Here is a 13,807-nt window from a genome sequence, read left to right on the forward strand (position 1 = left end):
ATCCCTACTCGCGGTCCGTGGTACTCACACTGCCTGCAGGAACCCTACTCACGGTGCCTGGTACTCACACTGCCTGCAGGAGCCCCCCTCACAGTCCATGGTACTCACACTGCCTGCAGGAGCCCCACTCACAGTCCGTGGTACTCACACTGCCTGCAGGAGCCCCACTCACGGTGCCTGGTACTCACACTGCCTGCAGGAGCCCCCCTCACAGTCCATGGTATTCACACTGCCTGCAGGAGCCCCCCTCACAGTCCATGGTACTCACACTGCCTGCAGGAGCCCCACTCAGAGTCTGTGGTACTCACACTGCCTGCAGGAGCCCCACTCAGAGTCCGTGGTACTCACACTGCCTGCAGGAGCCCCACTCAGAGTCTGTGGTACTCACACTGCCTGCAGGAGCCCCACTCATGGTGCCTGGTACTCACACTGCCTGCAGGAGCCCCACTCAGAGTCCGTGGTACTCACACTGCCTGCAGGAGCCCCACTCAGAGTCTGTGGTACTCACACTGCCTGCAGGAGCCCCACTCACGGTGCCTGGTACTCACACTGCCTGCAGGAGCCCCACTCACGGTGCCTGGTACTCACACTGCCTGCAGGAGCCCCACTCACGGTGCCTGGTACTCACACTGCCTGCAGAAGCCCCACTCGCGGTCGCGGTCATAGTTGGCCGTGGTGGCGCACCACAGCCGCACCCTGTTCTCCAGCACGCACTCCTCGTAGCTCTTCCCGTTGAAAGTGAAGGGGAACACACAGGGGTCGCCCTCCTCGGTTTCTGGAAAGAAGGACAGCAGCATAACCCGGTTGCTGGCACTATGCTTTGCGGTGCGATGACGGATGGCCTAGAGCTGCCCATGGAGGACCCCCTACAGGAGGGTCCCCCTGGACCCCCTCGGACCCCAGGTCTCCCGCCCAGTGTGGCAGCAGCCCCCAGGCCTGAGTGTCTCCAGCCTGAGCTCCGCTCCCAGGGCTGTGGGACGTGGCGTCCCGTGTCCCATCCACATCTCAGCGCTCACAGTGGGGCACTTCCCTCCCGTTTCCTCCCGCCGCCCGGTCTAATACCACCTTTACTGGGAACGCAGATGTCCCCGCCACCAAGCCTTACCTGGAGGGCAGGTGTCACCGTTGGCATAACTTAAAATGACAGCCTCGTCCTGGTGCCTGTAGTCCAGCCTCATTGACGCCAGCCGCCCGAAAGACACGCCCTTGCTCCCGGAGAGCAGGCAGACGCCTCCGTCCTTGCAGCCGCCCTCGTCCAGCCCCGCGGCCGCCGTGCACACGCCCACGCTGTAGGTGCGCGAGTCTCGAGTCACCTGGACAGAGGACACCACGTGGGGCTGTGAGTGGGCTGCCCCTGCCGGGAGGCAGCGTGGACAGGAGGCAGGGCTGCACCCGCATGTGCATCAGCCTCGGGCTCACCCCCTGCCCTGAGTCCCGACCTTCTGCCTGCTCGCTGGGGACCTCCCCGGGGCATGGAAAACCCCCCTCCCTCCACCCAGGCCAGCCTGCTTCTCCTCCTGGCCCCCACCCTCCCCACCCGGCCCAGCCTGCTTCTTTCTCCTGCCTCCTGGGGCAGCACCTGCCGGCCTCCCCTGCAGCTGGGTCTGGAACAGAGAGCAGCTGGGAGATCTCAGGCCGCTCAGCCCACTCCTGGAGCCCGTTTCCCCCCAGGACCCGGGGGTGGTGAGGCCTACGCTAACGAGCAGAGTGGGCGCTCCCTGAGTAAGCGTGCACCTTCCCTTCCTGGCTTGCCCGCCCTTTGCAGACTCCACCTACTGCACACCTGTTGGGAGGGCCTGGGCCTGGGCAAGATCTCTGTTTACAGGGTCCAGGGCATGCCCTCCCCAGGAGGCTCGGGTCTCTTGGGCATGGCCCACAGCTGTATGACTCGGTCACACCCAGATCATAGGCCTGGAGGCCTAGGGCCCCCAACCACCAGTAACCTGAGCTGGCCATGGCCTCATCGCCATAGAAAACCGTCCGTGTCACACCGACTGGAGCAGACGGGCCCCACGCCAGCTCCAAGGTGCCCCGGTCGGGGGCCTCCATTGCCCTGCACCCGCCTCTGTGACCAGTGAAAAAGCCGCCTCTTTCCTAGAGTCGGCTGGGCTAACGTGGTACTCCATACGCCTCCGCCAGCCACCAGCCCTGGCCCTGCCCCTGCGGTACGTGGTCCCCAGCACGTCCCGAGCCACCTGGTCCTCACTAGTGGCCCCAAAAGGTCACTGAATCCTCATAGGCCCTACGGAGTGAGAGCTCCAACCCAGGGGCACAGCTGTGTCAGCGTGGCCGGTTCGCCACACGTCCCAGAACCCCACAGGCAACCCATCCATGTCCCCAGGACCCCCACAGGCAACCCATCCATGGCCCCAGGGGCCCCACAGGCCGGCCCGTCCATGCACTCAGAACCCCACAGGCAACCCATCCATGCCCCCAGGACCCCCACAGGCCGGCCCGTCCATGCCCCCAGGCGGCGGCTGAGTGCGCCACCCCATGGCCGCCTCGGGGCACATGCCCACGCAGAGGCGAGGGCCGGGCAGTTACCTTGAAGGTGCTCTTGGACAAGCTGGACAGGTTGAAGCTGTAGTCGAGCTGCTCGTCCATCAGGGAGCAGCCCTCCGTCCTCACCTCGTCCGGACAGACCAGCGGCGTCTCCCACTCGAACACGAAGTCACAGTCGCTGACCCTCAGCAGCTCCGGGGTCCCCTGGGGGGTAGAGCACAAGCTCCTGGGTTAGACCCAGCACCCCCCCCCTGCTCGCAACCCCGCAAGGGCCGAGACTGGGCCCTGGGCTGCGGCACCCTCCTGCACCCAGGGAACAGGTGCTGGCCGCGGACCACCAGGTCCCTGGGTGACCTGCCCTGCATGTCACAACAGAGACATGTGTGAAACAGACCCTGCGAGGAGGGGAGCAAGCACTTGGACGCGCTCCCAGGCAGCACCCCCACCCCCCCCGCCACCCGCTTCTAGACACGGGACATGTACGAGGCGACACCCCCAGCCAGCGCGCACAGCGCGGGCTTCAATCCCGTCGTTACTCCCTCGCTCAGCAACAGCCACAAGAGCAGATGAGCGACTGGTCGGGAATTTTATTTTTGTTTCTGCTGAGAATCTTTTTTCCTAGAAACTCAAATGGAAAAAAGCATTTCAACTGAAGATAAAAACCACAGGGGAAGAAAACTGGAACAAACATTTAGTGGGAGAGCCCTCGTTGCTAAAAGCACGCCGTGCAGCGGGCAGGGACCGACTGCCGAGCTGTGGGCACAGGCACGTCCCTGGCGGTTCTGACCCACAGAGAAATGGGGGCCATCATTACAGTTTCTCTCTTACTGGGGGACGGGCGGGGGGAGGTGGTCAGGAGAAACGCACATGCGAAGGCTCTATGACAGAACGCCACGTTGTTAAATGCACACAGAACAGGAGTCAGCAACCTCCTCGGAGTCCAATGCACGGCTCTGTGGGACCTGTGTTGGTCCAGGGGTCTCCTGTTTTACTAACTTATGAATTCGAGGTGATCACAGCGGCCGAAAGCCTGCCAGACTCCCAACCAGAATCAGCCCCCAACGTCAGGGTTAAAAACGCGTCATGACCTTTCACACGCTGCGAGGCAGAGCTGAGTACAGCTCCTGCACCCGGGCTGTTCGTGTTTTTAGGTTACAATACGCCCCTCTGTGCAACCTGCCCTGTAACTCAGGGTGGGCCGGTTCGTGCTGAATTCATTCACTAAATTAGGCAGATGCACGCCAGCCGGACATGGGACCCAAGGGAGACCGTGAGCTCGGCACCCTGGCTCTGAAACAGGCCTCGCGGGTCCCAGCTCAGCCTCACCCGCACACTGCAGCCCCCGTCCCCACGGGGCACACTCGCCATGCCCGCGGGCACACTCACCATGCTCACGCCCCTCTTGCAGTGGAAGGAGATCAGCGAGGTGTAGTTGAAGTTCTTGTCCGCTAAGCAAGGGGTGCTGCTCTCAAAGTTCAAGTAGACCTCGTTAGCCACGGGATTGAGAATCGGAGGCCCCGAGACTCGGCCAATGTCCTAAACAAAGAGAAACGCAGCAGCATTTCAGGACAGTCGCTGTCCCCCAGGTTCGTACAAAATGGCCACGTTTACTCCTCGTCCGTTTGGAAAATGAGCAGCGTCTAAGGAAACCTGTTGCAGCAGCTCACTCGGCAGGCCCGACACTCAGCTGCCACACGGAAAATGCAGGGGTCATCCGCTTTGACCCCACGATTAGAAATAGCGGCTCCGTTTCTACCCCTGGAATGTTCAGAGACTCCAGGCTGTTCCTCTCCGTCACACTGAGAACGTCGCACGGTCTTCTGGGACCCGGCGGTGGGAGGCGGGAACCGCCGTACGTGCCCCCGCTGACCCTCCTGCCCAGCACTGCCCTGCGACTGCCCCTCACCGGGAGGGCACACCCTGCTCCGCGCCACCTTCACCATCAGCTCAGCACAGCACCCAGCACACGGGCTGCTCAGAAGGTATTTTGGAGTAAATGAGCACATGAAGGAAAGACAGGTGAGCACCAGGAGAGTGTGTGTGTATGTGTGTGTGTGATAAAGGGTGTGTGTGATAGAGAATGTGTGATAGAGAATGTGTGTGTGTGATAGAGAGTGTGTGTGTGTGATAGAGAATGTGTGTGTGATAGAGAGTGTGTGTGTGATAGAGAATGTGTGTGTGTGATAGAGAATGTGTGTGTGACAGAGAGTGTGTGTGTGATAGAGAATGTGTGTGTGATAGAGAATGTGTGTGTGATAGAGAATGTGTGTGTGTGTGATAAAGGGTGTGTGTGATAGAGAGTGTGTGTGATAGAGAATGTGTGTGTGTGATAGAGAGTGTGTGTGTGTGATAGAGAGTGTGTGTGTGATAGAGAATGTGTGTGTGTGATAGAGAATGTGTGTGTGATAGAGAATGTGTGTGTGTGACAGAGAATGTGTGTGTGATAGAGAATGTGTGTGTGATAGAGAATGTGTGTGTGTGATAGAGAATGTGTGTGAGTGTGTGCGTGTGCACAATGAGTGTGTAAATGAAGCTGTAACACTTTGTTTATCACTGTGGGGCATGTTCAGGCCACAACACTGCAACACCCTCTCTGGTTAGAGAAATTGCTAGTTTGTAGAATCTGAGAAAGGATAGCTGGGCAATAATACAGCAGATGGGGCGTCTCAGAAGGGGACCGAGCAAGGACCCCAACCTGCACTGTGGGCAGGACTCCCATGGCCTCCCACCGAGGCCCGGCTCACCCCATCCTCCCGCCCACAGGGCGGCGGCTCTGCCAGCCCCTCGAGCAACTCCCCTGCCCACTCCTGATGCTGCAGACACGCTCGCATTTCACGAGGACCTGAGACCCTGAAACAGAGCTCGCTACTTAAAGAACACAGAGAAACACCACTTTTGAGGTGCATTTTAAATACCACACCTACCCAGGGTTTGACAGAACATGCATGTAACTCGTGAAGACAGGTTCTGGAGCTGCAAACCTACACTGAAAACGCGAGTATAAAACCAAAGCTTTTGAGGCAGAACATGTAGCTGTCAGCACAGCCGTGTCAGCCCTTAACTGTCCCTGGTTTACTAAAGCAAGTGCTCGGCCCGGCCGGTGTGGCTCAGTGGTTGGGCGCCAACCTGTGAGCCAGGAGGTCGCAGTCAGACCACATGCCCAGGTTGTGGGCTTGATCCCCAGTAGGGGGCGTGCAGGAGGCAGCAGATCCATGATTCTCATATTTGATGTTTCTCTCTCTCCCCCCCTCTCCCTTCCTCTCTGAAATCAATAAAAATATTATTTTTTAAAAAGCGCTTGTGTTTCAGAAGACGTGCATCCACAGAAACCCAGCTCTGCCGAGTTCTTTCCTGCACTTTACGTAAACGTTTCTCCACCCACGACTCCTCCCGTGGCACACAAGCGTGTAGGTACACGCGTGTTCACACCTCCGTCCACAGCTCAGAGACTGGCCTCCCTCACCGGCGGGGGCCTGACGCAGCACCCTGCGCTGCTCCTCCCCATGCTCCCAGAACACGGCCCGTCGGCTCCACGCCTTCTGCTGGAGGGCCTCTCCGGGGAACGCGAGCAGCGCGCGCACAGGCGTGCGGTCAAAAACCTTGCAGGCGTGGCTCCCCCTGGATTCCCGCACTTACTATGGGGGCTCCGTCCACGGGCACCTTGCACACGGCGGCTCCGGCGGGACAAGCCAGCCCGTGCACGGGGTTCAGTGGCTGGCAGATGTTGATGTAGTAGTCGGGGTTGGTGTCGGAGGCGTCGTCCTCACTCTCGTCGTACGCCTCGTAGCCCCCCGTTTGGTGGATGAGGGGGGACAGGTCAATGATGGAGCTGCCATTCTTCACGGAACATTCCGTCTGCGAGAGAGGGAGACCGCTGGAGTCGGCAGCACAATTCCCAGTCCTCATTATGTCACCCACACGAATTTAAAAGCTTCACCACCACCAAAGAAAGCACAGAGGGTGGGTTCACCGCCCCAAACGCCAGTTATAGAAGACTGAGCATGTGGAACCGGTAGTCACTGGACCCCAGGAGTGGACGCGAGACCCAGGCACCTGCTGGGAGGACCTCAGGGCCCCAGCCCCCCTTTGTCAGGTCCACGTGCAGCCCGGACTCACCACCTGCTCGCAGGCCAGCGGCGTGTGCCAGGAGAAGAAGAGCGTGCACGTCCGTTTTTCCAGCGAGATGAGCATGGGCCTGTTGGTGGGCCCGGCCTCGGGCCGGCACACAAAGCTGATGACGCTCTTGTACCTCAGGCCGGACTTGGAGGGACAGGGGGAGCCATCCTCATACACCAGCTGCAAGACCTGGTCCGCGTAGGTGAGCCTCTTGTTGGCCTTGCCCACGCTGATCCTGGTCTGCCCGAAGCAGGCCCCTGCGCCAGGCGGGGGGAGGGGAGAAACACACGGTCACGGACGCACACGGCCAGTTTCCTATGAGCTCTTCCCGCAAATGCAGGCTTTCAAGTTCACGCTGACACCGTGATTCTGAGGGTCCGATATGGTCTGAGCAAATGCCACGCAGGCACTATCCCATCACGTGGCCGCGCACCGCCAGCAGCCGCGGCAGGAGAGGGCGTGTGGCCTGCGCGTGTCCTCGGCCCTCTGGCTGGAGGGACGGAGGCTGGGACGGCCTCAGGGGCGAGACCGCGGGGCCGCACTCACCCACGCCGGGGGCGCAGTTTTCGTTCTCCCCGCAGATGCTGATGAAGACGAGCCCCTTCTCGCTGTACGCGGCCGTGTGTCCGTCTTTGCCACCCAGAGAGTTCAGGTCAAACAGGTGTCCTGTCAAGGGTCGAGACCGTCACCAACTCCGCCACAGGCGAGCTGCCACCAGTCACAGCCCGCCTCGGGCCGGCGAGGCGTGGGGCCCACCGCCCCTGTGCCCACGCACAGGCGACCGTGGGCCCCGGTGACTGGCGGGTCCCTCCCTGAGGTGGGGCTGGTGACGTCTCACCTGTGGCGGGGTTGGTGACCTTGCAGTCGCCGTGCACATTGCTCCGAGCAGGGCAGGCGGCCGGGGTGGGCCAGGCGAAGGTGAACTCGCAGTCCTCCACGGCGCTGATGAACATGGGCCTGGCGTTCTAGGGCGGGACAGAGGCTGCTGACGGGCATGTCTATGTTTGGAATCGTGTGCCTGGCAGAGGCAGGGGGCGGGAGGCAAGGAGCAGGGGGGCAGGGGGTGGGGGGTGGGGGGCGGGCCCTCCCTGCAGCATGAGACTGTCCCCCGCTAAGGAACACACCGATTTAGGAAGAGCAGAGTCAGCTCTGCTCCTGAGAGACACGGGGCTTCGCACACACAGGGTGAGGGAGACCCACTCGGGGCCTGAAGGTTCCCCACAGGGTGAGGGGGAGTCAGAGCGGACAGTGATGCCCAGGGGGCTGCTCCCACGAGCAAACAAGGGATGACGTTCTAAAAAGCAAGTGAACTAGAGCCTGTGATCAGGAACAAGACAGAAGGAGCCGCCGTGAATTCCCTGCACCCTCCACACACCGCCAAGCCTGCTCCGCGTCTCAACCTCCGTCCACCACACGCGTGCTCAGATCCACTCGGCGGCCACACCTTCGGGCACGGTCACGCCCTCCCCACCCCCTCGCCCACCCCTCCCCCGCCCGCTTTCCCTCCACAGGCCGCAGGGCTCCCGGCAGCACGGGGTGAGCAGCTCAGTGTGGTTAAGGAGGGAGCCAGATCGCCGAGTGGGAAGGGGAGGTGCTGCCTTGACCAGCTCCGGCCGACCGGCCGCTCCCCCAGGTGACCGCCACGAGCCCAGGGCGCGCTGCCAAGTGTCGGTTCCCTACAGTCTCTGGGGATCTGAGTGAAACTTCAACCCAATGAACTGTGAAGCCAGAGCGGCCAGGCCTGGCGTGTGTGGAGCCGGAGAAGTGCCCAGGACCACAGGGCCGGCGTGATGCTGCCTCACCCGCGGCCACGCCTGCCACCTGAGCCCTGAGACTCACACCTCCAGGAAGGCAGACGCCGTCTCCCCGACCTCCACCCTTGCTGGCCCAGCGCCGCGGCCCAGGGCTGAGGACGCCAAGTCACTTACCACTTGGTTCTCGCTGCAGGTGAAGCGGATGGTGGTCGACTTTTTCCGAATCTTGTCAGGACACAAGTCGCCATCCACGTACTTGAGGACAGTGACGCCGTCCTTCTGCTGGGGACCGTCCCGCACCCTGCCCAGGTTCACGGGCTTGGAGCCGTTCAGCAGACACGCGGCCGCTTCTGGGGGGCACGGCTCTGCAGCGGGAGATACAGGGGTCACCTCCGGGCCTTTTCCATCTGGAATTTAACTCCTGGCAAGTGAGGTCAGGCACGCTCAGACTGCACCTAACGTCACTCTGATATAACCTCCTTCTTTCACATCAATCAGACTACAATGATGCCGCGTCTTCACTCATGTAAATGCTGTGTGACCAGAGCGACTGGGAGAGGCTCGGGATGCGGGCGGATCCCAGGTGCGACAGCCTGAATTCCTCCTGAGCCTCAGAAACGAGGAAGCTAAAGTACCTAGACGAGGCCACAGGGACACGCCCATGCCCTACACTCGCGTGTTGTCTTTAAACAAGAGGCACCAAGAACTCAGCCACTTGCCAGGCCCCAAACGCCTGCGCCGTCGGCCCTGGAGAAAGAACGAGCCCCGCTCCGTGGGTTCCGACACGGTGTCGCCAACCTGCCCGGCACAGCAAGGGGAAGGGGCCGTGGCCTCATGCAAACCACTGTCTTAGGAGGAGCCAGAGCCTTGGCGCTGGGCCGCCGGCGTGGGCGGGGCCGTGTAAACGCCAAGGGTCAGGGCAGACCGCCCCTGGCCCCACGCGCACAGCCGACGGCTCAGCACTCAGGTCCGGGTGGGCTGGCTCCTGCCTCAGAACAAGGCCCCCTCCACGCCACTCTCAAGACAGCCGCACACCTTCTCTGCGCCACGCCACGCCCTCCCCCTGCTGAGGATCACCTGCCGCCACGGTTACCTCCACCCCCTCATGTTCCAAGGGGTCCTAATGTCCCCTGCAGAGCCTGGGGCGCCGGTTTATCCTGGGCCCCCCAGGGACCGGTCACTGAGAGCCTGAATAATCCTCCCGAGCTTCTCGGCCGAAGCCTCGTGTCCCAGGGAGGACTGCGCCCAGCAGCCCGTGCTCCTCACCCCACACTGACCAGCCCCGCCCGTCCTCGCCCGCCCCCGTCCTCACCCGCGCCCGGCTGCGGGGCCAGAGACTTGCAGACATTGATGAGGTAGTGCTCGGGGGCCCCGGTGCTGGTGACGGCCTCCCAGTTGTCACTGTACCGCGACAGGGACGAGAGGTCGAAGTTGTTGCCGGCCGCGTCCCTGCAGGGAGGAAATCAGGGTCAGCTGTGTCCACCTGAGAGGCTGGCACACTGTCCGGGAGTCGGCTCTTCCCCAAGGACAGGCCTTTAGACTGGACCACACCCCCACGGTCAGGTCAGCGACAACTCAAATTCACAAAGACATAGTTCAACAAAACCAGCCCCAGCTGGTGTGGCTCAGTGGATAGAGCATCGGCCTGCAGACTGAAGAGTCCTGGGTTCGATTCCAGTCAAGGGCACAAGCCTTGGTTGCAGGCTCACTCCCCCAGTAGGGGGTGTGCAGGAGGCGGCAAATCAATGATTCTTTCTCGTCACTGATGTTTCTACCTCTTTCCCTCTCCCTTCCTCCCTGAAGTCAATAAAAAAGTATATATTTTTTCATTATATATTAACGAGAACCTCCAAACACCAAGCCCGAGAAGTGGGTGCTCTCTAAGCTCAGGCCACAGAGAAGGCACATGACAGCCACTGTCAGTGGGAAGCTGGTTGGCACACGGGTGCGAGCTCCGCGCCCATCAGAGACCAGGAGGAGGGGTGGGAACCGCACTAGGAGTCGCACCTACACTACCCAAAGCACCGGAAGGGGGAAAACTAAATCAAAGCAGAGAACGCGATGCAAAAAGGAAGTGAGTCGCCGGAACCGGTTTGGCTCAGTGGATAGAGTGTCAGCCTGCGGACTGAAGGGTCCCAGGTTCGATTCCGGTCAAGGGCATGTACCTGGGTTGCGGACACATCCCCAGTAGGGGATGTGCAGGAGGCAGCTGATCGATGTTTCTAACTCTCTCTCTCTCTCCCTTCCTCTCTGTAAAAAATCAATAAAATATTTTTTTTTTAAAAAAAGGAAGTGAGTCAAGGACAGAGAGAGACTCATTTCTTTTTTTTTATAAAAAAGCGATTCACGTAGCCACGCTTCCGACTGTCGGAGAAGCACGCCCCAGGCCGGGACTCACTTGAAGGAGCATTCCGTCACGTCGAAAGGGCGGCAGGCGTACTGTGTGCGCCACTCGAACAGGTAGGAGCAGTCGGAGGTCTCCTGGAGGAACACGGGCTGCAGAGGGACAGACACGCTCTCGTGACACAGGAACCTCCCGTTCGCTTACGCTTTGAGTTTTAAGGGTGAAGTGGTCAGGGAGGAGTCTGTTCCCTGAAATCCACTCAAATCCATCACGGTTTCAACAGGCCCCGTAACAGGGTCCCACTCAGCTCAGCGCAGCGCAGCTGTGAGGGGGGCACGCTGCCTGTCTGAGCGGAGCCGCGAGGGGCGCCCGCCGCGGAGACCTCCCCACAGCTCCCGCTCACCTTCTGGGTGCTGCGGTCGCAGTAGAAGAAGATGGTCGTCGAGCGCTGATACACCTTATGGCAAGTGTCCCCCCCAGTGTAGTTCATCTTCAGCAGCCCGTTCTCGTAAGTCAGCTTCTGCGTGAGGAGGCCTGTGGGAGAGGCGGCTGGTCAACAAGGATCATGCCAGGTGCCACGCTGACCACGACACACCCGCTGCATCACGCACCCGAGCCACAGGCGACCGATGTGCCGGCCACGGCTGTGCACCTGCTCCTGCCACGTCACAGCAGGAGGCACAGAGCCAGGCTTCTGGGCCCAGGGCTGCAGCAGCCTCGCCTGACCATAGGACGATCCACAGACATTCCTCAGCCCGGCCAGCACACAGCAGTCACACCTCCGAGTGGCCCTGGGGCGGCCACACACACAGCCGCTCCTTGGACTTCTTTAAACGTCCTTCAACTTATTACCACTCGCCCCCGGCTGAGACGGCATGGTGACCCACAGCCTGCCTGTGAGTTTCAGAACCAAACCCTTTACTAAACGGGTCCCGATTCGATTCTAGAAAGTACTACCTCGGAACACCCATCCCTGGCTGGTTCAGCGGCCCCACTGTTGCAATAGAGAAAAAAAACAAGTCTGCCCACGCTGGTTTGACTCAGTAGATAGAGCGTTGGCCTGCAGACTGAAGGGTCCTGGGTTCAATTCTGGTCAAGGGCACATGCCCGGGTGGCGGGCTCGATCCCCAGGAGGGGGCGTGCAGGAGGCAGCCGATCAATGATTCTCTCATCACTGATGTTTCTCTCTCTCTCTCTCTCTCTCTCTCTCTCTCTCTCTCTCTATCTTTCTCACTTGCTCTCTGAAGTCAATAAAAACATATTTTTAAAAAAATAAATAAGATAAAAAACAAGGTCTTAGGATCCATAACTGGCATTGCTAAATATGAATGAAAGAAACGAATCTCTAACGGCTCCGCCAGAGCACACTCTGGCTAAGAAAACCAGCAAGCAGACACCTCTCGGCGGGGCACCCTCCCGCCCAAGGAGATGCACTCCCAGCCTGCCACCTTCGACCGCAGCCCCAGGCTTTGCTTGCGGCGAGAGCAGAGGAAGCCCCGGTACCTGCCACTTTGTGGAATCCCAGCGGGCCGCGCTTCTCCTGACAGGACGAGATCACCTTGGACTTGTCGTCGGTGGAGCAGACGTTGGAGGACAGCTTCCCGCAGACCCGGAAGTAGTAGGTGTACTCCCCGGCGTTCACCACGCTGTCGTTCATGGCGAGGGGCTTCAGGTCGTACAGGTGGCCGTGCCTGGGGTCTCGCACCTCACAGTTGTCTCCTGCGAGGACACGGCAGGAGTCGCTCGGACAACGGAGCCACTCACACGTGCAGCAGAAAGTTACCCTCTTGCCAACCGGACAACTGCCACCTCAAAACAGGCATCACACACGCGCCCACGTGGCTTCGTGTTTCTACAGATACATGATGAGAACTGCCTGGCAAACAACCTTCTAGGAGAGCCTAGGACACACGATGAGGATCCACTTCATCAGACAATAAATGCCCCACATAATGTGTTCAGTGTGAGAAGCCAGCAGCCATCAACCCGGGCACCTGAGGAAAACACCGCGGGTCAAGTCGGCAACAGACTGGAGTAACACCACTCACAGATGAGAGATGATCTGCGCAGCCCGGCCGCGTGGCTCAGTGGCTGAGCATCTACCTGTGAACCAGGAGGTCACGGTTCGATTCACGGTTGCAACTCGATCCCCAGTGGGGGGCGTACAGGAGGCAGCCGATCCATGATTCCCTCTCATCATTGATGCTTCTCTCTCTCTCTCCCTCTCCCTTCCTCTCTGAAATCAATAAAAATTATATTTTAAAAAAAAAAAAGATATCTGTTCATTCTAATCACTACCCTGCACACCTGCACTAACAACAGGGTATGTCAACTGTAACTGAGAAAAGACACTCCCGAGGTGATACTGAAAAAAGAGAGAACTATCCGCCCGCGGATGCGTGTTCCACGGCCACACACGTGCCCGTTACCGCAGGGTCTCTCGTCTGGGCGAGGGCAGGGCGTGGCCCCTGCTGCCCTCACGCTGTCGGCGAGCCAGGCCTACCTTCCGCTCTGACCACCGGGCAGGCTTCCACCGTCCTCCAGACGAACACGTACTCGCAGTCATTCAGCAGCTGGAACGTGGGCGAGCCCTGCGACAAGGAAAACGAAGTGAAATGACAGCCACGGTGAAGAGCCAGCATTTCGCCCCCGGGAGAAATCTACGGCACTTGTCAATCACATGGGCCCTGGGGAAGAGCACGCTCCAAAGAACCCATCAAAGGCCGGGACCCGTGAGAACCCGGACAAGTTGTGAGTCAGAAGATTCAGAGATGGGAGGGACCTGGGGAATGGGGCCGACACACGAGATGCACTGCTTGTCACACACACACTGCTGTCTGGGCACACACACCGATGTCTGGGCACACACACCGACATCTGGGCACACACACCGACGTCTGGGCACACACACCGACGTCTGGGCACACACACCGATGTCTGGGCACACACACTGATGTCTGGGCACACACACTGATGTCTGGGCACACACACCGATATCTGGGCACACACACCGACGTCTGGGCACACTCACCGACGTCTGGGCACACGCACCGACGTCTGGGCACACACACCGACGTCTGGGCACACTCAC

The 13,807-nt window shown here is 60.1% G+C and overlaps 1 protein-coding gene across 1 annotated transcript in view; it reads right to left on the reverse strand.

Moving 5' to 3' along the window:
• Window positions 1–13,807, reverse strand: part of IGF2R (insulin like growth factor 2 receptor) — a 71,173-nt gene that overhangs the window by 9,393 nt on the left and 47,973 nt on the right. The window contains 14 exon segments of the mRNA XM_014448963.2: window positions 629–775; window positions 1,106–1,313; window positions 2,545–2,706; window positions 3,889–4,038; window positions 6,139–6,357; window positions 6,619–6,875; window positions 7,165–7,284; window positions 7,457–7,583; window positions 8,547–8,737; window positions 9,685–9,821; window positions 10,771–10,868; window positions 11,120–11,250; window positions 12,220–12,435; window positions 13,220–13,307. Of these exon segments, the coding sequence (XP_014304449.1) occupies window positions 629–775; window positions 1,106–1,313; window positions 2,545–2,706; window positions 3,889–4,038; window positions 6,139–6,357; window positions 6,619–6,875; window positions 7,165–7,284; window positions 7,457–7,583; window positions 8,547–8,737; window positions 9,685–9,821; window positions 10,771–10,868; window positions 11,120–11,250; window positions 12,220–12,435; window positions 13,220–13,307 (2,251 nt within the window).

Source organism: Myotis lucifugus, unplaced genomic scaffold, assembly GCF_000147115.1.
Source record: "Myotis lucifugus unplaced genomic scaffold, Myoluc2.0 scaffold_971, whole genome shotgun sequence".
Lineage (NCBI taxonomy): Eukaryota > Metazoa > Chordata > Mammalia > Chiroptera > Vespertilionidae > Myotis > Myotis lucifugus.